Genomic DNA, 18,844 nt, shown 5'->3' with positions numbered 1-18,844 from the left:
TTCCTCTATGACTTTCCACACGCTAATGGGGAAAGCATGTGAAGTGTTGCCATAGGAAAAGAGTTCTGCTCTACGCCACCTGCTGCCCATTTCGATCGCCAATCCTTTGGCCAAGGCTCAGAGGATATCTTACCGATGATCGGTGTAATAGCCACTGCCTTATTTTTCACAATGTAAGCCGTAAGCCGCTTAACTTTAACCTTCCGTTAGTCGAGCACTTGTTGGTTAATCGCGTTGCACCTATGAGGTGATTCTGATTTTTTGAAAGCCAAGTGAAATTTATTCTAGTTTAAATAGTTAATTGTTAACAATTTAAGACTCTTTAGAGAGATAAATATTAAAAAACTTATTTAGATTGAAAAATTTATTAAAAATTAGTATCACAAATAATTGCACAACATAAAGAAAAACAAAGGTAAGAAAATTTGTAAAAAAAAACAAAACATTAAGAGTCTTGTATATAGGAACAACTTATTTCAATATCACATATTAAAAAATTATTTTAAAGGTTGTCTGATGCAGTACTATCTCCATCTGAGCAAGAATTTTTGCATGAGTGACAGTCTTTACAAATTGTTGTTACATGACTCAAACATAAGTATTTTCCGCAAGTAGCACAAGTATATTTCGTATTTTTTCGTTGTTTATTTTTTTGACATGGCTCGCACAATTTTCTTTTCTTTGCTTGATTTTCAGACAGTGAATTTTCTGCGGCTTGAGAAGTTTGTTTCGTGATATCTGCCAATCGAAAGCGAATTACTGAAGGTAAATTTTTCTTGCTAAATTTTTCTTGCCATTTCATCCATCACAAGATGTTTAGCCAATTGACGCAAGAAGGTTCTGCGGATTTTCACTTCGTAACCATTTCCTGCGTATATAATTTGAGCATTTATACCTGCTACATTGAGTAGGGCGAAAAAAATTACCATGGGCCAACGTTGAACATTTCTAGCTGCATTATATGTGGCACATAATTTATCAACAGTATCCACTGCCCCTTTTGTTTTATTGTAGTATGTGACGATTTCAGGTTTTTTTTTTAGGCCCCGAAGATTAATCTATTGCCTCATCAAAATGAAGAGAGGGTATGAGAATGACATTTTTGTTTTTGCGAGGGACATATGAAACAATAGTTCCTTCCTTACAAAAACCGAAAATGCTTGAATTGTCACTTCTTTTCCCAACTTTTTTTAACTCATCGGGAATCTCCCACTTATTTTTCTTTAATGTAGCAACGAGGGATAATTTTTTATCTGCAAGTTCTTTCATTAGGGGAACGTTACTGAACCAATTATCTACAGTTAAATTTCGTCCAGTGTTGACTATTGGACTTACCATCCTACGAACAACATCAGTACATTTGTTACTAACAGCAAACGGACCTTCCGGTTGCTTGCCAGCATAGATTTCCATGTGATAACTGTAATAGACTTTCGAATCCACAAGAGCAAAAATTTTAATGCCATATTTTGCGGGTTTGGATGGTATATATTGTCGAAAGCTGCAGCGACCACGGAATGCCTCCAGTTTTACATCTAATGTGACATTATCACTGAAAGAATAACATTTTTGGCTGTTTGCGACAAAACTTTCAAAAATATCTTGTATTGATGCAAGTCGGTCGAATTTTCTTCTCTCCTCTCTTGTCTCTTTGTTATTGAACCTAATACATCTTATCAAAATTCGGAAGCGGCTTAATGACATGGTGAGACGAAATGTTTCTATACCATCTCCATTGGTATCCCAAAGATAATCTACATTCAGGCGTGATCCACGGTATACACCTGCGAGGTATAATAATCCGATGAAAGCCTTTATCTCGATGATATCAGTTGATAGCGCATCTCTGGCTCGAGTGAATTCAGGTCTCACCAGATCAATGTACTGGTTAGTCCATTTTACAATGCAGTTGAGAATTGATTCATCAATAAAAAGTAGCCAAGAATCTAAATTTGTCTGAGCTTTTCTTGCATCACCAATCACACCTGGTAAGCGTATCAATACATTCTGCTTGCTAGTTTTCTTCCTGCTAGATGGTGGATGTTTGTTCCATCGGTATGAATCGACAGTCTTTCCTTTATTCTTTTGATAGGCTATGTAGCATGTCTCATTATCAGAATTTTCGTCTTCAGACGATAAATCAACGTTGCTTTGCTCCGTTTCTGAATCTTGGTCCCGCACTTGAAGATCATCTCCGCTATTAGTATCGGATAGATCTCCAAAATCCTCCGCCTCCGTTGAATCATCATCAAACAATATTCTATGAATTTCATTCACGTCATTGGGATTCTTCAAGTCAAAGGTTCTCTTTTTTGAATCCATTCTAGAATAAAAGTCGGAGGTAAAATGGATTTAGTCGCATTGCACCTACTAGGTGATTAGAGTAATTCCTGCATTTACTGATTTTTTTATTACAATCCAACAAAAGTATTCTCGCAATTGCAGAAAATAGGATAGAATATATATATATATTTAATTCATTAAAATATTTTATGCATAATACTTACGTCAATGGTCGCGCTGCACCTGTTGGGTGAACTGAGCTGCTGCAACCTTCCAACGACATGTTTGAAGGTCAAAAGTACACTGACCTTTGAGTAATCCGAAGATAGGAAGATAACATTAGGCTCCTCCCTCGGAAGCGTCTATTGACGGTAAAGGAGGGGGAAGTGTAGTAGAGATGCACCTGTGAGGTGCGCGTGTCTAACGGAAGGTTAAAGCATACACGCTATATTAAAAGTAGTATAAATTGTTAAACAATTTATAGGTCATTTGTAATATAAATTGCTAAATTATTTATCGGTCTTTATTAGGCCATTTTGTCCAGTTTTTTTTCTCCAATTTGAACAGTTTCTTCCATTCTCTTGGAAGAAATAGGTTTCTTTTATGTACCATATGCCAACCTTGGTTCATTCTCTATACATTATCATAAATTCGATTGATTAAAATTTATATATTTTTTAGAGCTTTTTAAGATGTGTGATAGATGTTGCTGGAGCAAGCATTTCTATAAACAATATCTTGAACAACATTCTACAATGATGCAATGGATTCATCAGGGCCATCAGCATCAACATGAAGGTTATTTGCAAACTCTAAATCCTGTAATAACACCATGCATTCATCAGGGTATTCAGCCATATGAAGGGTGTTTGCCAAGTCCTGCCGTGCCTCATGATTTTTATTCATTTATGAACAAAGAAAAAAATCAAGTACCATTTCAAAAGAAAAGAACCAGACAGATTTCTTCCAACTCAAGTGTATCCTCATCAGAAAAAAGTAAGATAAATAGATTATGTATCATAAGACTGTTAGTTGTGTTGTAATAATTTATTTAACTAAAAAAAAACAACAACTTTGAAGCAGCTCATAAGTTTTTTATTTTTACTTGAGTGTTATAGATGTTTAAGAAAAAGGTTATAATTTTTAGTATTACAATCAGGGTTTGAAAAACCTAACCAGCCCTGGTTTTATTGAAAAAACCTGGGGGAAATTAGGTTTTTTCATTTAGTGCTCATAAACTTTAAAATCTTACTGTGAAAATATTTTTATTTATTAAATAGTGTTGTATACGTAAAAACTAAAATTTCATCTGACATTTACCTGTAATAAAATTAAACTGGAATAAATATTTTGATCTTCCATGTTTTTATAATACGTTTAATAGAAAGTGAAGTTAAAACTATGAATAAATAAGAAGAGTATTAGTTATTTGTCCCATTTTGCTAATATTTAACCTTAAAAAAAAAGACTGCGTTTTTTTTTTAGATAAATTTTAACTTTAAAATTTCAAAAAAAAATTTATCTTAAAATTATAAAAATGCATAGATAAAAAGTTTTAGCTTATTTTTTTAAAACCACAAAATAAAACTTCAAATTTTTTAATTGTTGTTTAACATATCACTTAATAGAAAAATTTGTTTCCTTTGTTTTCAATATTTTTAAACATGATTAAAAGAAACAAAATAAATTGTATTAAAAGGAAATCTTAAGATTTTTTTTACTATTATTATTATCATACAGCAGATTCAAAGTGTCCTCTCATAGATGGTGATACACTTTTAAGAGTTTTGTAGGTTTATCTATTCCTAATCTATTTCGTAGTTTACTCAACACCAAACCAAAAGTTGAAAAGTGCTTTTCGATAGAGACAGAGGATGCTGGTGCTGAGTGTAAAGAAAAAAGAATTGGCAGAAATTTTGTGGAAGCTTGGAATTTTATTTATTTACTTATGTCATAATTTTCCTCTATTTTTTGATGAAAACTGTTGAATAACAGTGTCAAGCACGATTGATTTTGGAAAGTATTCTGGATCGGAAATTTTGAATGCCATAACGTGTGGCAGAAATTCAGGATGATGCTTAGAAAGAGTTTTCTGCTCTTGTTCATCATTTAAAAATTGTCCCCTTGTTTCGAGATCGAGTATGCATATGCTAATAAATGAGGTGGCTGAGCAGACTGATGGAATCTTTTAACAAAATGTTTATGAGATTCTAATTCATCACATGATAGTTTTTTTTTTTAATTTTAATAACGGCAGGCACTGAACTTTTGTTCTTGGCCTAAGAAGATGCCGGAAGTGTTGCTCGTTTATCGTTACCAAGTGGGCACCTGTGAACCAAAGTCACGGAGGCGAGCAACATTACCCACGCCACACTGCCACAATCCCGTTTATAGGGTGGGCCACATTCACACATCAGAAAACAACAGAGAGAAACATCTATGCCCAGAGCGGGATTCGAACCCACAGCCATTGGCTTTGCAGCTAGACACGGTAACCACTCGGCCACTTGGCCGGCTCATCACATGATAGTAAATTAATTCATATTTCAACAGCTTCTGAAATTGAGATGTTTTCTGATTGAAGCTTTTCTGTTCATCAAAGCTTCAGAAACATCTGTTTCTTCCAATTGATAGTTTGTTGGTAAAGCCCAACATTATTTATATTTTTGACATATTATTATTATTGGATTCATTTTGATGTTCAAGAGAAATCTCTTGATATTAATGGTAATTATTGGCAAAAGTTTTTACGTGGTCACAATATGAACTCCACCTAGTGTCATTGGGGCATCAAGCAGTTTTTTTTCATTTGCCCATCCATGTGCTTAATGCACATTTTTAAAGTATTTGTTGTCCAATGATGGTATTGGGAGATTTTTTTTTCCAACCAAATTTTAAAAAAACCAATTTGTGAAAAAACCCATGAAGTGGGTTTTTTCAAGGTGGGCCCACCCAATAAAACCCAGACAGGTTTTTTCAAAGTGGGCCCACTTGGCGAACCCTGATTACAAACCTTATACACATTTTCGGTGCAATATAATGCCACTTCAGTGCATTATTGTTATTATATAAATTTTTTTATTAATTTTTCTATTTGTTATTGTATTTTGAAACTTTATTAATAGCAGAGATTTTGTCTGATAAAATTTTATAGTTATTAGAAAGAAGTTTTAATTGTAATTGAAGTTGTAATTTCTAGGTGCACAGTATAATTTATTTTTCAATATGCATTTTATAATGCATAATTTTTCAATAAAAAAAATTAAAAATGTAATTTATTATTTAAAAAATGTATTTATACATGTAAGCACATATAGGTACAAACCAGAGTTTCAAATTCCAATATATATTAATACATTATAATTTTGAACTTGCGTTATCACTTTTGTGATGTGTTCGGTTTGTGGCGATTCATTGCAATTTCGCATCATTTGATGAAAATTTTGTGGAAGCTATTTACCATTTTTTTCACATGTTTTTTTTAAACTCAATATTCTTAATGGGATGTTGTTATGTCTTATGAAATTACAATTAGGGTTATCTCTATTTGATATGTTTGATTCGTGGCAATTCTATCTTAATTTCACTGCGTTTTTTTTAAAATTATGGTCTTTTTTGGAAGTTGCCATTCCTCCATGTTGTGATGGCGGTGTCATCAAGGTAGATGTTGTAAAAAGACATGCTCTGAGTGAGAACAGAAGTGCATTGTTTAGTTGTCTTGGTTATATAAATTTTTTTCAAACTTCATCTTTTACCATTGTTAATGAATATTTTTTTGTGTTGTAAAATGGTTACCATTTTTTTGGCCAATTGTGTTTTTGCAGGGTGGCCACCCACTTTGAAAACCTGGAATTATCAGGGAATTTTTTTTTACACTGGAAAAATCAGGGAAATTTGGATAAAAAAACCTGGAAAAATCGGGGAATTTTAAAGAAAAGCTGGAAATTTTTTCTTAGATATTTTTTTAATTTCACTAATTTAAATTATTTACTAATTTTCTTAATTTAAATTATTTCATCCAATATACCCACATTTTTTAGATGGAAATGTATCTCCAAACAGTTAAAATGTCATCAACTTAGCTATACTTTGCTTGCATCAAAATTTGCTCCATTATAACCCTGTTAAACTAGAATGCCACATAAAATTCTGTCATGGGTTGCTAAACAAATGTAGAAACCTTTGATCTCTATGGAGACTATGGGACTGTAATTTAAAAAAGGCAAAGATCCCAGCAGATCACTGAAGTCATCACTGGCTGCGGTCAGTGTGCGGGTGGGTGACCACTTGGATCAGTCTGCGTAGGGACTGAGGGTGTACGGTATCGGTCCTCGTTAAACTGTTCTATCGTTAAGTGCTCGACTTCGTGTGCAGGTCGTTGGGCTACCGAAGCGGGGGTGCCATTCCCTCTTCAGAGGATCAAAATTGTGATGGCTTGTCTTCGGATCATCCTCAAGATGTTTCCCAGATCGTCGCCAATAGCCCATTGTGCAGCTCTAGTGCAACGTAAATGAACTACAACAACAACTGCACCTGTTTTTCAATTCATTCATTTTGAATAAGGGTGTGAGGCGGGGGCAGAACGTGGTAGAACATGAATTATTTTTAGTACATCAGCTTTTGTGTGTGCTTCCCAATTCATGTTTAACTGACTGGTGGGGAAGGAGAAAAAAGGCGTACACCTTAAGAATGATACACAAACACACATTTCTCTTTCTCTTTTCAATTGTTTCAGCAAAATGTTGAAACCAAAGTTAAAACTCTAGGTAATATTAATAATCCTGAGCCAGACCCATGGCGACATAGTCGCAGAACGTTACAGAGTATTTGTAGAAGGATTTTTTCTTTATGAAGTTAAAAAAAATAAATTATTGTTCTTTCTGCAGAAATTTTCGTAGGTTTTTTTCTTTTTCTCATCAGAATTATATTCAAAAATTGCCTTATTCGCGATCGGAAAGAAATTTTCGTGATTTTTCTCTCCTCATTTGAGAATAATGAAAAAGAATAGCGAAGTAAAAAATTTTGGTTTTCTTTTTTCAAGAAATTTTTGAATGTTTTTTCTTTTTCTTGAAATTATTGCCCTTAATTTCCACTTAGTTTTAAAAGTCCGTTATTTTTAATGCGATATTATTTATTGCCACGACCGAATCTAGAAACAAAGCGCGCATTTAATAACCCCTTTTAGAAGAGTCCAAGTCTCCTTACTTCGCCGTAGATTTTTTTCTTGATACTTACTACAATGGATCTCACATTTTTATTATTTTTTTAATGTAATGATAATTTACAAAATGCGGAAAAGGAAATATTTTATGCGTCCCTCCCCTACAAAATGCGAAAAAGAACATTTTAGATAAATTTTCTCAGCTCATTTTTATAGAAATATTTTGTTAATACGAATTTTATATTCTATTACTTATGCATCATGATTATATTGTTAAAACCTTGAAGGAGAGAGTAGAAAGTAGAATATTTGTCTTACTTAGAGAATTTTTGATCTTTTCAACAATTTTATTTTTAATTACTGTTTTTAAAATTTATATTTGTTTTCGATTTAAATAAATATTCATCATGAAAATTTATTAAGTTACTTTAAAGTGGGTTTTTTATTTACTTTTCAATGCTCCCTTTTTTCCTTTTTTTTTTCAAACCTTCCTATTTTCTGAAAATTTTGGCTGCTGTCCCTGGGTTTGTTTAATGGTTTAGTGCAATATATTCTTATTAACTTATTGTTATTTTTAAGCAGGGATATTTTCGTATCTGGTTCTGTTCTCGCCAAATGTAGAAGATATTAGAAAGGGTGTTGTTTCTAATATTTTGAAATTTTCAATTTATTAATGACATAGAAATACTTTAGAATTATATCTTCATGTACGTTTATTTTGTTTTAAAACTATTCTTAGTAATTTACATTTCATTTTGCTTAGTTTTTAATATCAGAAATCGTGCTCACTTCAAAAGTTACAAGTATTTAATTATTTGTGAAAATTTGATGTTGGATTATAAAATAATTAGTATGTTTTAAATAACACTTCAATTTAATATTCCATTTATTTCATCATTCCTAAGATTAAAATTCATCTGATTAAAATAGAACAGATTTCAGAAAGTATCTTTAATTTTTAAGTAAATAATATTTTGTATAGTTTGGTTTGGTACATGGCGCAAAGTTAAACGTTACAGGAATCAAGAAGTTTAGAATAAATTAGAATCCTAAAAATTATATGATATATAGTGTTGCAATCTTAATATTTTTCTGCAATTAAAATTTTCATGATCATGAATGATAGTGAAAATGATAAAGATCATAAAAAATAATTATTAACTGTTTTAAACGATTGACTGCCGGGGTTAGTTTACTTAAACTGGCATAGTTCTCAAAGTGTAAAGCTATTTAAGACTATCAAAGTTTACTTATATATTTCATGCTTTACGGGTAGCTGTCATCATGGGGGGGGGAAAATACACCATGAAATCTGAGTGGTTCAAAAAAAGATATAATTTAAAACACATATCTTCTTGGTACCAGAAAAGAACTGAAACAGAAGTCTACTGTTTTATTTGTGATAAAAACATCTTGTGTGGAAAGAAAGGTTTTGCCACTTTGACTCAACATGCAAATACTGAAATGCATATTAAAAATGCTTCAATAAAACTATGCGTAGAACAATTGTTGTTACAACCTAAAGAGTCCGGGAATTTCATTTTCTCCTCAGTAGTCCCTCATAAATCAGTATCATCTACATCAGGGTCTGGCTCTTCATCTTCAGGATTAAGCACTACATCTTTATCGGCACTTAGCACTACTATATCAGCTCCTAGCACCTCATCTACATCAAAACCTCCTAGCACTCCATCTAATAACTTAAAACATTTAAGTTTATATAGTCGTCGAGAATCCTCTGCAAGAATAGAAATCATTTGGGCGCTAAAGTCAGTGCAGAGTAATTTCTCTCCATTTGCTTGTGATGATTTAAAAGAAATTTTCAGTGCCATGTTTCCTGAATGCCATTAAAAAAATGATAGTGTTCAAATGAGAATTGCTCAAGGATTATTGAAAGCTGCTGAAAAATTACGAGTAACAGAGAGAGAACATGAAATTGAATCGGTTAAAATTAATAAACTTGTTCATAAAAGGAAAACAAATTTAATTGATTTCTATACTAAAAACTCCAAGAAAATGTTTAAAAAATTTAATAATTTTCACATTTTATACTACCTTGTGTGTTTTTTTCCCACTTCATTTTCAATCATAAAATTCTTAATTTTAATTTATTTGTGATTTATAATAATTTTCCCTTAAAATGCAGGTTTTGTTTATTGTATGCTAAATTTTTATTTTATTATAGTAATGTTTAAAAAAAAATTATGCATGTAAATGACATTTCTACTTTATTTTTTTTTTTTATAATATGTACCTGAAATTTTTAGTCCCTAGCTTTTTTTTCAATGTCTTTTTTAATTACAACTATTGTTTCTTTTATGATATCTGAAGCTTTAAGCCTCATAAAAAATAAAAATAGATATTTTTAAAATTTTTCTACAGCAGTTCCTTCAACATAGCTCTATCTATGTATTGTTGGCAAATCCACAAATAAATGTCCATTTTTTATAAAATGTGATTATCTAACTGCTTATTATTTTAATTTTATACTCAGCACAAATAATTAAAATTATGTTAGAGGAGGATACTATGTTGGCAACTGTTTTATATATCTCAGAGACTTTTTTTTTTCATTTATAATGCAACTGAAGCAACTATTTTCCCTGTTTTCATCAATCCCTGTAAATATTTTTTTTCTGGTAGAATAATGTGTTTAGATAAGAAAGTAAACTTATAATTGTTCATTTAAATTATGCTGGATATAATTTCAGTAGAGTTTCATGGTTTGAAAATATCAGTGAATTAAATTAATTTATTAAGCCATAAATTTTTTGAAATGTGTCATTAATGATTTTATTAAAGAAAGTTTCAGGATTTTCACAATTACCCCATGGATATAGGCTAACACAAAACTTTCTAACCCTTTTTATGAAGTGCGCAGATTGAATGTGATTAAGTGGCTTGTCACTTCTCACTAATTCTTTATCCTTTGTTACCTTTTCTTTTCTGAAATTTTATTTCCCCATATAAAGATGTATCATAAGAATAATGACCTTTATTGAAAAATTCGTTTGCGGTCTTTACTATTATTTTGCATTGTTAAACTCTTTTCTACACACGTTGTTTACATGCTGCACCCACACCATCCTGAAGACCCTTGCCATGATAAGACTATTTGAAGTTCAGTTTGAATACAAAGGATCTTAACATTAATATCATGTCATAGTGACTTATAAAATTAGCTGCTGCTCCATCTGACCACACAATAACTTAGTTTATTTTATAATTCAAATTCTGTTTGCGGTCCTTTATTCTCATATCATTAAACAACTTGACTTCCGGGTAAGAATGAATTTTGGTGTCAGATATCACTGCAAAGGTTTGGATTTCTAACTCATCATTTATGTCCATCTTGTACTATGTTACAGCAGTGGATATCGTTAAATTGTTAAGTTAGTCATGCCTTAATTGTTATGCTACGTTATTTTTTTTTACATCTACTATATTTAAAGTAAATATTTTGTAAATATTTTCCATTGGTTATCATTAAATTGTCAAGTTAGTCACATCTCAATTGTTGTGTTAATCACACCATTTGTTTTTTTTTGTTTTTTTTTGCATCCACTATAAAGTAAATAAAATATTTTGTGTTTTTCAACTAGTTTTGATACAGATATAAGAAAATTAATAGTTTCAAGAAATATACATTTTTCGTTTAGTTTAGAAATAGAAAACATTACATTTTTTTACTAACGTAATATAATGTAAACTGCAAAAAAATCGAGTTAATTAAAATGCTTACTTTATATATTGTATCGAAACAGCAGTAAATTTTATCGAATTTAGATCTAAACTTTGATAATAAGATAGTTCTTTTAAAATTTCTCAGAATTTTTTGTATTATATAAGAAAACTGAGACTCACGTTTTTCAGAATAATTCAATCTTTCCTACAACTATGTGCTTACAGAGCCACAATATTTACAGCAAATAAAACTGTTGACAGAATTTAAATACTAGAAAGAATGCTGAATAAATGCTCACAGTTAAGATTTTGTGAAAACAAATTTTTTGACACTTGAGTTGACATTTCTGTGCAATGACCCTTTATTTAAAAAATATATTGCTTTTAATATCTCACCCTTATTTAGATTAAAATTTGTATCGATTCAATAAAAGAAAAACAAAAATTTATTTTTGAACATTTAATAGATTTTAATACAGTTAAATAAGGACAATAATATAAATAATTCTGTATCACGGCACTTCTTTATATACTAAAAATTAAAGAGTTAAACTAACTTTAATATACTTGCACTACTTAAAAAAAGGGGAAATTTGATATTAAATGTTTATTTGCTGGTTAGGTGGAGTTGTAATAACTATTTAAGATATTTGACTTGAGATTTGAGACATATTCTTATGTAAATTTGTTTATTGTAATTTCGTTCCAATTAATCAGGTAAATATAAGCATTCAAACTATTTGAAAAATAGAATTTAAGAATAATATAAACTGCTGTTTGTAGAAAATGCAACACCATGAAAGAATCATCAGAATCAAATGAAATTTAATGCAGAAACGACTTGTACTGATACAAATAAATGATGAAATTTTCAAAACAAAAGAAACAAATTAAGCGTCCGAAATCAGTATTTGGTGCAGCCACCACGCGCTGCAATAAGTGCTGCTATACGACGTGGCATGGAGTCAAACAGATGTTGAATATCTGCTTGAGGAAGAGAATTCCATATCGCTTGTATGCGCAACCAAAGTTCGTCTTTGGAAACTGCAGGACGCGGATCACGAGTGAGACGCCGACCAACCATATCCCACACGTGCTCAATAGGCGACATATCCGGCGAATAAGCAGGCCAAGGAAGAAGTTGCATGCGTTGTGCTGAACAGAAGTCTCTAACAGTCCGCGCAACATGTGGGCGTGCATTATCCTGCTGAAAGATAGCTCCAGGGATGCCTTGAAGGAAAGGAACGACTTCGGGCTGTAGCACTTCACGGACGTATCTGTTGCTATTGAGATTACCCTCAATTCGTATCAAATTGGATCGTCCATGATACGAAATCGCACTCCAGACCATAACTCCGGGTGTTCGACCACTATGTCGTTCAATAATACACTCAGGAAGGCAGCGTTGACCGGCATAACGTCTAACACGAACACGGCCATCATGGGTCCACAAATTGAAGCGTGATTCATCTGAAAAGACAACTTGGTGCCAATCAGCTCGCCAGTCTCTGTGCTCAAGAGCCCACTGCCGACGCAGCCGTCGATGATCCGCCGTGAGGGGAATCCTGTATAATGGCACCCTTGCACGCAATCCACGGCGCAGCAGACGACGACGAATTGACGAAGCCGACAATTGTACACCTGTAGCAGTAGACCAATGTGCTGCCAGCTGCCTGGAGGAAGCTGTGCGATCATTCACCGCCATGCGGAGCAGGTGTCGATCATCGCGCTCTGACGTCACCTTCTGTCGTCCAGTGCCTGTTTTTCGAGTTGTTCGGTGCTCGTCGGTCCACTGCTTCCAAACTCGCATCACTGTGGAACTGTTCCGCTGCGTACGAGCTGCTATTGCGCGATAGGAAAATCCTCCTTCTCGAAGGCCGATTATCCTCCCTCGTTCAAACTCCGTAAGTTGCTTGAATTTCTTATTCTTCCGTCGTGGAGGCATACTCAGGTCTCACTAAACGTTTGCCACTAACAAATAATCATAGACTATTTTCAACGTCCCGCTACAGCACTTTATTTATACGCTTTCAGCATCAATTCAGAGGGCGCTGCGCGCGCCACGCAAGCGCGATGGCTCTGAAACTTTATTAATTTGCATAATATCCTATAATTGACATTTGCTGCGAATTTCATTTGATTCTGATGATTCCTTCATGGTGTTGCATTTTCTACAAACAGCAGTTTACATTTGTATTAGCTTACAATATATATTTTTCTTTTCTATTTTATTGTTATTTTTCTTAGTAATGTTGAATTTTCTTTTTTCTAGTGTCAGAGAACCGAAAAGGTAGGAAATCCCCCTCCGCACTTGAGGAAGATATGAAGTTTGAAGAAAAAATCAGGGGATATTATAAGGGTGAGTAAGCTTATACAATAGCTGGCTTGGAGACTGCTGTGAGCTTTGATTTCAGCAGACTTTGTGATTTACATCAACCTCATTTGTGGCCTGTTTTACCTGTTCGTTTTTCTAAAGAAGTTCTCTTTCTGCTTTAACTTCTGTTCATTTAAAGTTACATTAAAAGAAAAAAAATTAAAAAGGATTTTCAATGCTTGCTATTTGGCTTGATTTGTTTTTATACGCTTTTCATTAATAAAAATTAAGTAAAGCACCACAAAATTTTGCAAATGTTTTCCTCCATATTTTTATCTTCCGTTGTTCTATAAGTGTTGCAGCAGTGAGATAAAACAAATTACCTTTATTAATTTTTCGAAAAGCAAAATAATTAATATTTTGTTAAAATAAATTTTTTTTATCAACATTAAAAAAAAAAATTTTTTTTTGCAGGTTATAAGAAATAAAGATTCCTACCAAATTTTCCATATAATAAAATTGTGTCATAGTTTACAAAGTATATCAATTTATTTTTTTCAACTTTTATGACTTTATAGATGTTTAGAAATTGTATAAGTTAATGACTGCCTTGGTTATAAACTACAGTAGTTTATCTGAATGCAATTGTTACCTTGTACTTTAAATTTTTATATATATTCATTAAAGGATTTTACTGTTGAATAAAAGATTGGAAATATTTTTATGAATGAATCTTAATTTAAAGTATCAATATTAAGCAAATATCTGATTTTTTCATCGACCCCTTAATCAGGGCTAAAGAGAATAGAAGGGCTGGTTCACTCCTTTGAAGAAACTCTCGCCGCGCCAATCCTCCGATTTTCTCCAGTGACGTCACTTTGGTGCAAAGTTCGCACTTTTACTTCAAGAGCAGACCGTTCGGCCTTACTAGCTCTGACTAATATTGGAGCATTTCTTTTTGTGATATATTCTAAGACATTTGTTATTTTCTATAATGACTTTCCTCAGTTGTTGCAGTGAATTTACAAAAATTTAAAACTATTATCGAAATGCCAGTTTGCGCGATTGCAACTAGCAAAAATTCTGATTGAAAAACAAAAGGAAAAAATATAATTTTCCGCGTGTTCCCTAATGTAAATGAACAACTATGAAAAGAATGGATTTCGAAATGACACAGTTAATATAAAACAGCAATACGTTTATTCTATCGTTAAGAACTTTAATAAAAATTCATTATCTGAATAGAAGCCGCCCCGTTACTTCAAAGAGAAAGGCAGGTGAAAAAAATTTAAAAAAAAGGATAAAGTCAAAGAAAATTAAAATGTAAATAAAAAGTATAAATAAAATATATAGTATATAGTTGAAATTCTCCTAATTTCATAACATATTTTTATAATGTAGTTATTCTAAATATTTGTTTTTTTTTTTTAAAAATTATATTCACTTAAATTTAAATATCTATAAATTATATCATCGTAAATTTAAATATCTATTAGCAATTGTAAAATTTCTAATGTCATTATGAACCTAAATTATTACATTAAAAACATGACATTATTACATTATAAATTAAAAACATGAAAATTTCTACAGATGGGACTAGAAAATATCAAAGCTGTGGCAACTGTCTTAATGCGGAACTGACACCATATCATGTTTTTAACTGCCCTGCAGTCGCTGCAGGCCTTCACCTCTTAAACTACCCCACAAAAGAGGATTTGTATTCTTTTAATGCCATAGAAATAACAAAAACTATTCAAGCACACCATGAAATATGATTCAATAGAGGATACGACACCAACCAACCAACCTAAATTATTATTTTGTTTCAGTAATTAGCGTTTAAGGTTGATGTTTCCTAATGATTGAGTACAAACAAATTGCCATTTCTGGCATATTTTAATATCAGGGATTTTAAATTTAACTCAACTTATTGTTATAAAAGAATATGTAGATAAAAAAAAAGTGTCGATGTATGCTTTTCTTAATAATTAAAGTTAAAACTGAACTTTTTAAAATAAAGTATTTAGAGTGTCATTTTCGCCAACTAGTAAAATATTTTTATAAGTTTAAAATGGTATTTTTTTTAATATAATGGCCAAGAAAGCTTTTTTGAACAATATTTATGAGCGGAAATAATGTGTTAATTACGTAAAGTTTGAAAGCTAATAATTTGAAAAAGTCAAACTTATTTTTACAAAGAGAAAGATGCAAAGTTATCATAATATCTTTGCTAGCGATCTCCGAGATCTGTATACACAGTGAGGAGGAAATCGTAGCTTCAGCTCTAAGAGCGGAGTGAACTAGCCCTTCTATTCTCTTTAGCCCTTCCCCTTAATGGGTGTGTTCGAAGTTATTTAATGATGCTAAACTGGCCAAACTATGTACTCGAGATACAGTTGGAGCTGTATTTTATGCTGCTGTAATTTTCACACTTGAATATAAATGAATAGCTAAGAGCCGTGGTGGCTAGGAGGATAATGCGCTTGCCTCCTAGTGAAGTTGTTCAGTGTTGGTTGATCGATATGAATTCTGCTCCCGGCTCGCACCGGCCACAGTGCTGACTTAAACTATCCTCAGTGCTGGACAGATCATGTGTTAGAATTCTGTTGCCAACGGGTTAACCGTGTAAGGTTTTTCTCTCATTCTAATGCAGGTTAGTTCCATCATAATGTTCTCCATGCAGGCTAGTTTGTGCTTGATCCAGTAGCATTGGGAAGGAGTTCCTTTATCTTCTGGATTTGATTCAAAATTACAAAGCTACAGATTTTAACATTGATACTCAGAAATGAGAATGCGGTTCATTGCTGGTTATAATATGAAATCTAAGAAAGAAGTAGATTTATTGTTATTCATCATTTACGTACGATTGTGAGCTATAACATTTATGTATTCAATTCAAAAATAAAAATTAGTCTTAATTAAAATCTGTATATTGATTGATTTTCGATTTTTATATTTCCAAAACAAGATTTGAAATTAGTCTTCTTAAATGGAAAAAAATCTTGTGTTTTATATGGTTAAAAGAAAAAAAATTGTGAAATTAAACAAAAACAAGGTAATATGAATGCAAATGATATTTTTGCATATGATGTTAAAGATCTTAGGGATTTCTTAATGGGAATAGACTAACTAGGTCTTTACAAATATTCTCATTGCTTTATTTTTATTCTCCTTTCAGCAATAGACAAAGCGATCCAGTTGTATTTTAAAGATTCGGTGGAAGAGTACGAGAGAAGTACCAGAAAGCATGAAGATGACAATCAAATTTCATAATTCTAGTTTTGTATTTAAAGGAATTACTCCTATTCTGCAATTAAACTGTTTCTAAAATAACTCAAAATGTAATAAAAGCTGTAAATATTTAACTTTTGAGCTTATATTTTAGATTTGTGGAACTTTGTCTTGTGTTTTAGTGCTAGGTTATGGTTTACTGTTTGAATTTACTGTAATCATTTTGCTTTTTTTTTTCAATAGCAAATTTGTTGAATGAGTAAACTTTTGACTAATCAGCTTGAAAGTTAAATGATTTTTAACCTTTTGGCTACAGCAACAAGGATGAAAAAATTCTCCTCTTACCCTGGCACTATCCTCTTGCATTAAAATTTTATGTCACATTTTAAAAAAAAATTTAAACAAAATTCTCGAGCATTTGATATCTCCAAAATTTCAATAACGGTATGTATAGTATGCTAAATGTTTCGTTGTATCCAATGTTACATCGCTAAGATTTGATAATTTGTTTATAATATAATTGGAAGTTTTACTTATTTTTATTTCTGTTAAAAGATGCTAAGTTCAGTACAAAAGAAAGTTTCTGGTGATCTAAAATCTTTTAGAACTAATACATTAAAAATAAAAAGTTTCAAGTCATCTATCAGACACATCCATACTAACTCGATTGACATACTGAATGCAAACATGCATTTACTTTGGTTATTGTGTGGTCCTTTCCTCAGGTGTTCGGAATTAGCTATTTTTAAAAATGACAGACCCTGAAATATATTATCAGTATTTCTGAAGATAAACAAAGAGGCAATAAATGCCATTTTGCCTGTGCAGGAGGCAATACTAAAAGGTTGAAATGATTTCGATATGCTGTCTTTTTCAAAATAAGTGAAACAATTTATTTTGTGAGAAGTAAATTACATTATGGCAAGGCAAGCTGTGAAGGCACCAGTAGAAACATTTCCTGGAAACTTAGAAGTAAAAATATGTTTCTCAGAGAATAGAGCAGGGGACAGTATGTAGTTCAATAATTTTACATGTGGGTGGTATATTGAGAAATGGAGATTATTTCATTAAGAGTAAACTTGTTGTTCAAGGTCACATATTAAAAACAATCCTATAGATGTTCTCTCATCGTTCCATAAACATTAATATTTTTATTTTAGAATAAACATTAAAATTTTTAAATTTCCTTTCTATATTAACACAGTTGATTCTGAGTTTGACATTTATGATTAGATAATATCTTTACCTCTTTGAAACTGTATTTTATTCATTTGAAAAGATGAGTTTTAACAATAGCATGAATGAAATCAAAAATGAATATATGCGACGGTTCTATGAATTTAGTTTCATCTGTTTTAGCAAGGCAATGATATTTGTTCTTTTCAATGGACTAGATATTTAAATAAATATTCAGTATATTTACTTCTGCAAATCTTAATTTGATTGAAATAATTATTTAAAGCAAAAAAGTGTGTGGACAAACACACTTCAAAATAAATGCAATAATCACGAGAAGGATTAAAATAATGTATTTTTGCACAGTATTATTTCAGGTACAGTAGTAAAATTAAATATGATCCTTAAAAATTAAATATTATTTATAATTCATATCTTGAAGTTATAAAAAAAAAAAAAAAAAAACTTGCGCTTTCAGAAGTTACTGAAATAAATATTTTTTTTAATTCATCTAATTTATTGACAGCTTAAAAAACCTTCAAAATATATTTTTATAGTTTGAGTCATTACTTAATTACTATTTAATCAAAAGATTTTAAAATTTATAAGAATTTGAAAAGAAATATTTCTAATATATAATACTTTCATTTCCACAATTTAGTGTCATCTTGCTTTTTATTACTTGCTTAATTGCAACAACTTTTCTTAATATATTTTAAGAAAAATAGGATTTTTCAACAAAGTTTGTTCAATTGGAGACATTGCTAATTTCTTATAAGTAAAACAACAGGGTGGCCACCCACCTGGAATTATTAGGGAATTTTTTTTATACTGGAAAAAACCTGGAAATATCAGGGAAATTTGAATAAAAACCTGGTAAAATCATGGAGTTTTAAAGAAAAGCTGGAAATTTTTTCTTTGATAATTTTTTTAACTTCACTAATTTAAATTATTTACTAATTTTCTTACTTTAAATTATTTCAGCAGTTATA

General features: G+C 31.4%; 3 protein-coding genes across 7 annotated transcripts in view; 1 reads left to right on the top strand and 2 right to left on the bottom strand.

Moving 5' to 3' along the window:
* Nucleotides 1-18,844, bottom strand: part of LOC107454309 (peptidyl-glycine alpha-amidating monooxygenase B) — an 84,915-nt gene that overhangs the window by 62,325 nt on the left and 3,746 nt on the right. The gene's annotated exons all lie outside the window — the stretch shown is intronic.
* On the top strand, nt 204-16,810 carry LOC107445419 (uncharacterized). 5 transcript variants are annotated; one of them, XM_087160659.1, is made up of 6 exons: nt 204-415; nt 509-598; nt 697-765; nt 2,965-3,279; nt 13,401-13,487; nt 16,624-16,810. In XM_087160659.1, the coding sequence occupies exons 4-6, from the start codon at nt 2,976-2,978 to the stop codon at nt 16,716-16,718; spliced, it is 486 nt and encodes a 161-aa protein (XP_087016785.1). In that variant the 5' UTR covers nt 204-415; nt 509-598; nt 697-765; nt 2,965-2,975; the 3' UTR covers nt 16,719-16,810. The 5 variants fall into 5 exon arrangements, 4 of the variants coding, with proteins under 4 accessions (XP_087016785.1, XP_087016784.1, XP_087016783.1 ...); XM_087160658.1 differs by having other exon boundaries at nt 509-620; XM_087160657.1 differs by having other exon boundaries at nt 509-765.
* LOC110282905 (piggyBac transposable element-derived protein 4) lies at nt 1,054-2,322 on the bottom strand. The gene has a single exon (XM_087160469.1). It carries the CDS (start codon nt 2,320-2,322, stop codon nt 1,054-1,056), a length of 1,269 nt encoding a protein of 422 aa, XP_087016595.1.

This window comes from Parasteatoda tepidariorum, chromosome 4 (genome assembly GCF_982258835.1).
Source record: "Parasteatoda tepidariorum strain Cologne lab strain chromosome 4, Ptep-v5.0, whole genome shotgun sequence".
NCBI classification, from domain to species: Eukaryota; Metazoa; Arthropoda; class Arachnida; order Araneae; family Theridiidae; genus Parasteatoda; species Parasteatoda tepidariorum.
The sequence above is the reverse complement of the archived record's forward strand: the minus strand, read 5'-3'. Positions and strand labels throughout refer to the sequence as shown.

What these genes read in the sequence shown, in the direction of transcription:
- LOC107445419 (XM_087160659.1), top strand. Translation starts at nt 2,976, where the DNA reads ATGTGTGATAGATGTTGCTGGAGCAAGCATTTCTATAAACAATATCTT. An exon ending in TGTATCCTCATCAGAAAAAA is followed by an intron (nt 3,280 to 13,400) that starts GTAAGATAAATA and finishes TCTTTTTTCTAG; the next exon opens with TGTCAGAGAACCGAAAAGGT. An exon ending in AATCAGGGGATATTATAAGG is followed by an intron (nt 13,488 to 16,623) that starts GTGAGTAAGCTT and finishes TTCTCCTTTCAG; the next exon opens with CAATAGACAAAGCGATCCAG.
- LOC110282905 (XM_087160469.1), bottom strand. Translation starts at nt 2,322, where the DNA reads ATGGATTCAAAAAAGAGAACCTTTGACTTGAAGAATCCCAATGACGTG.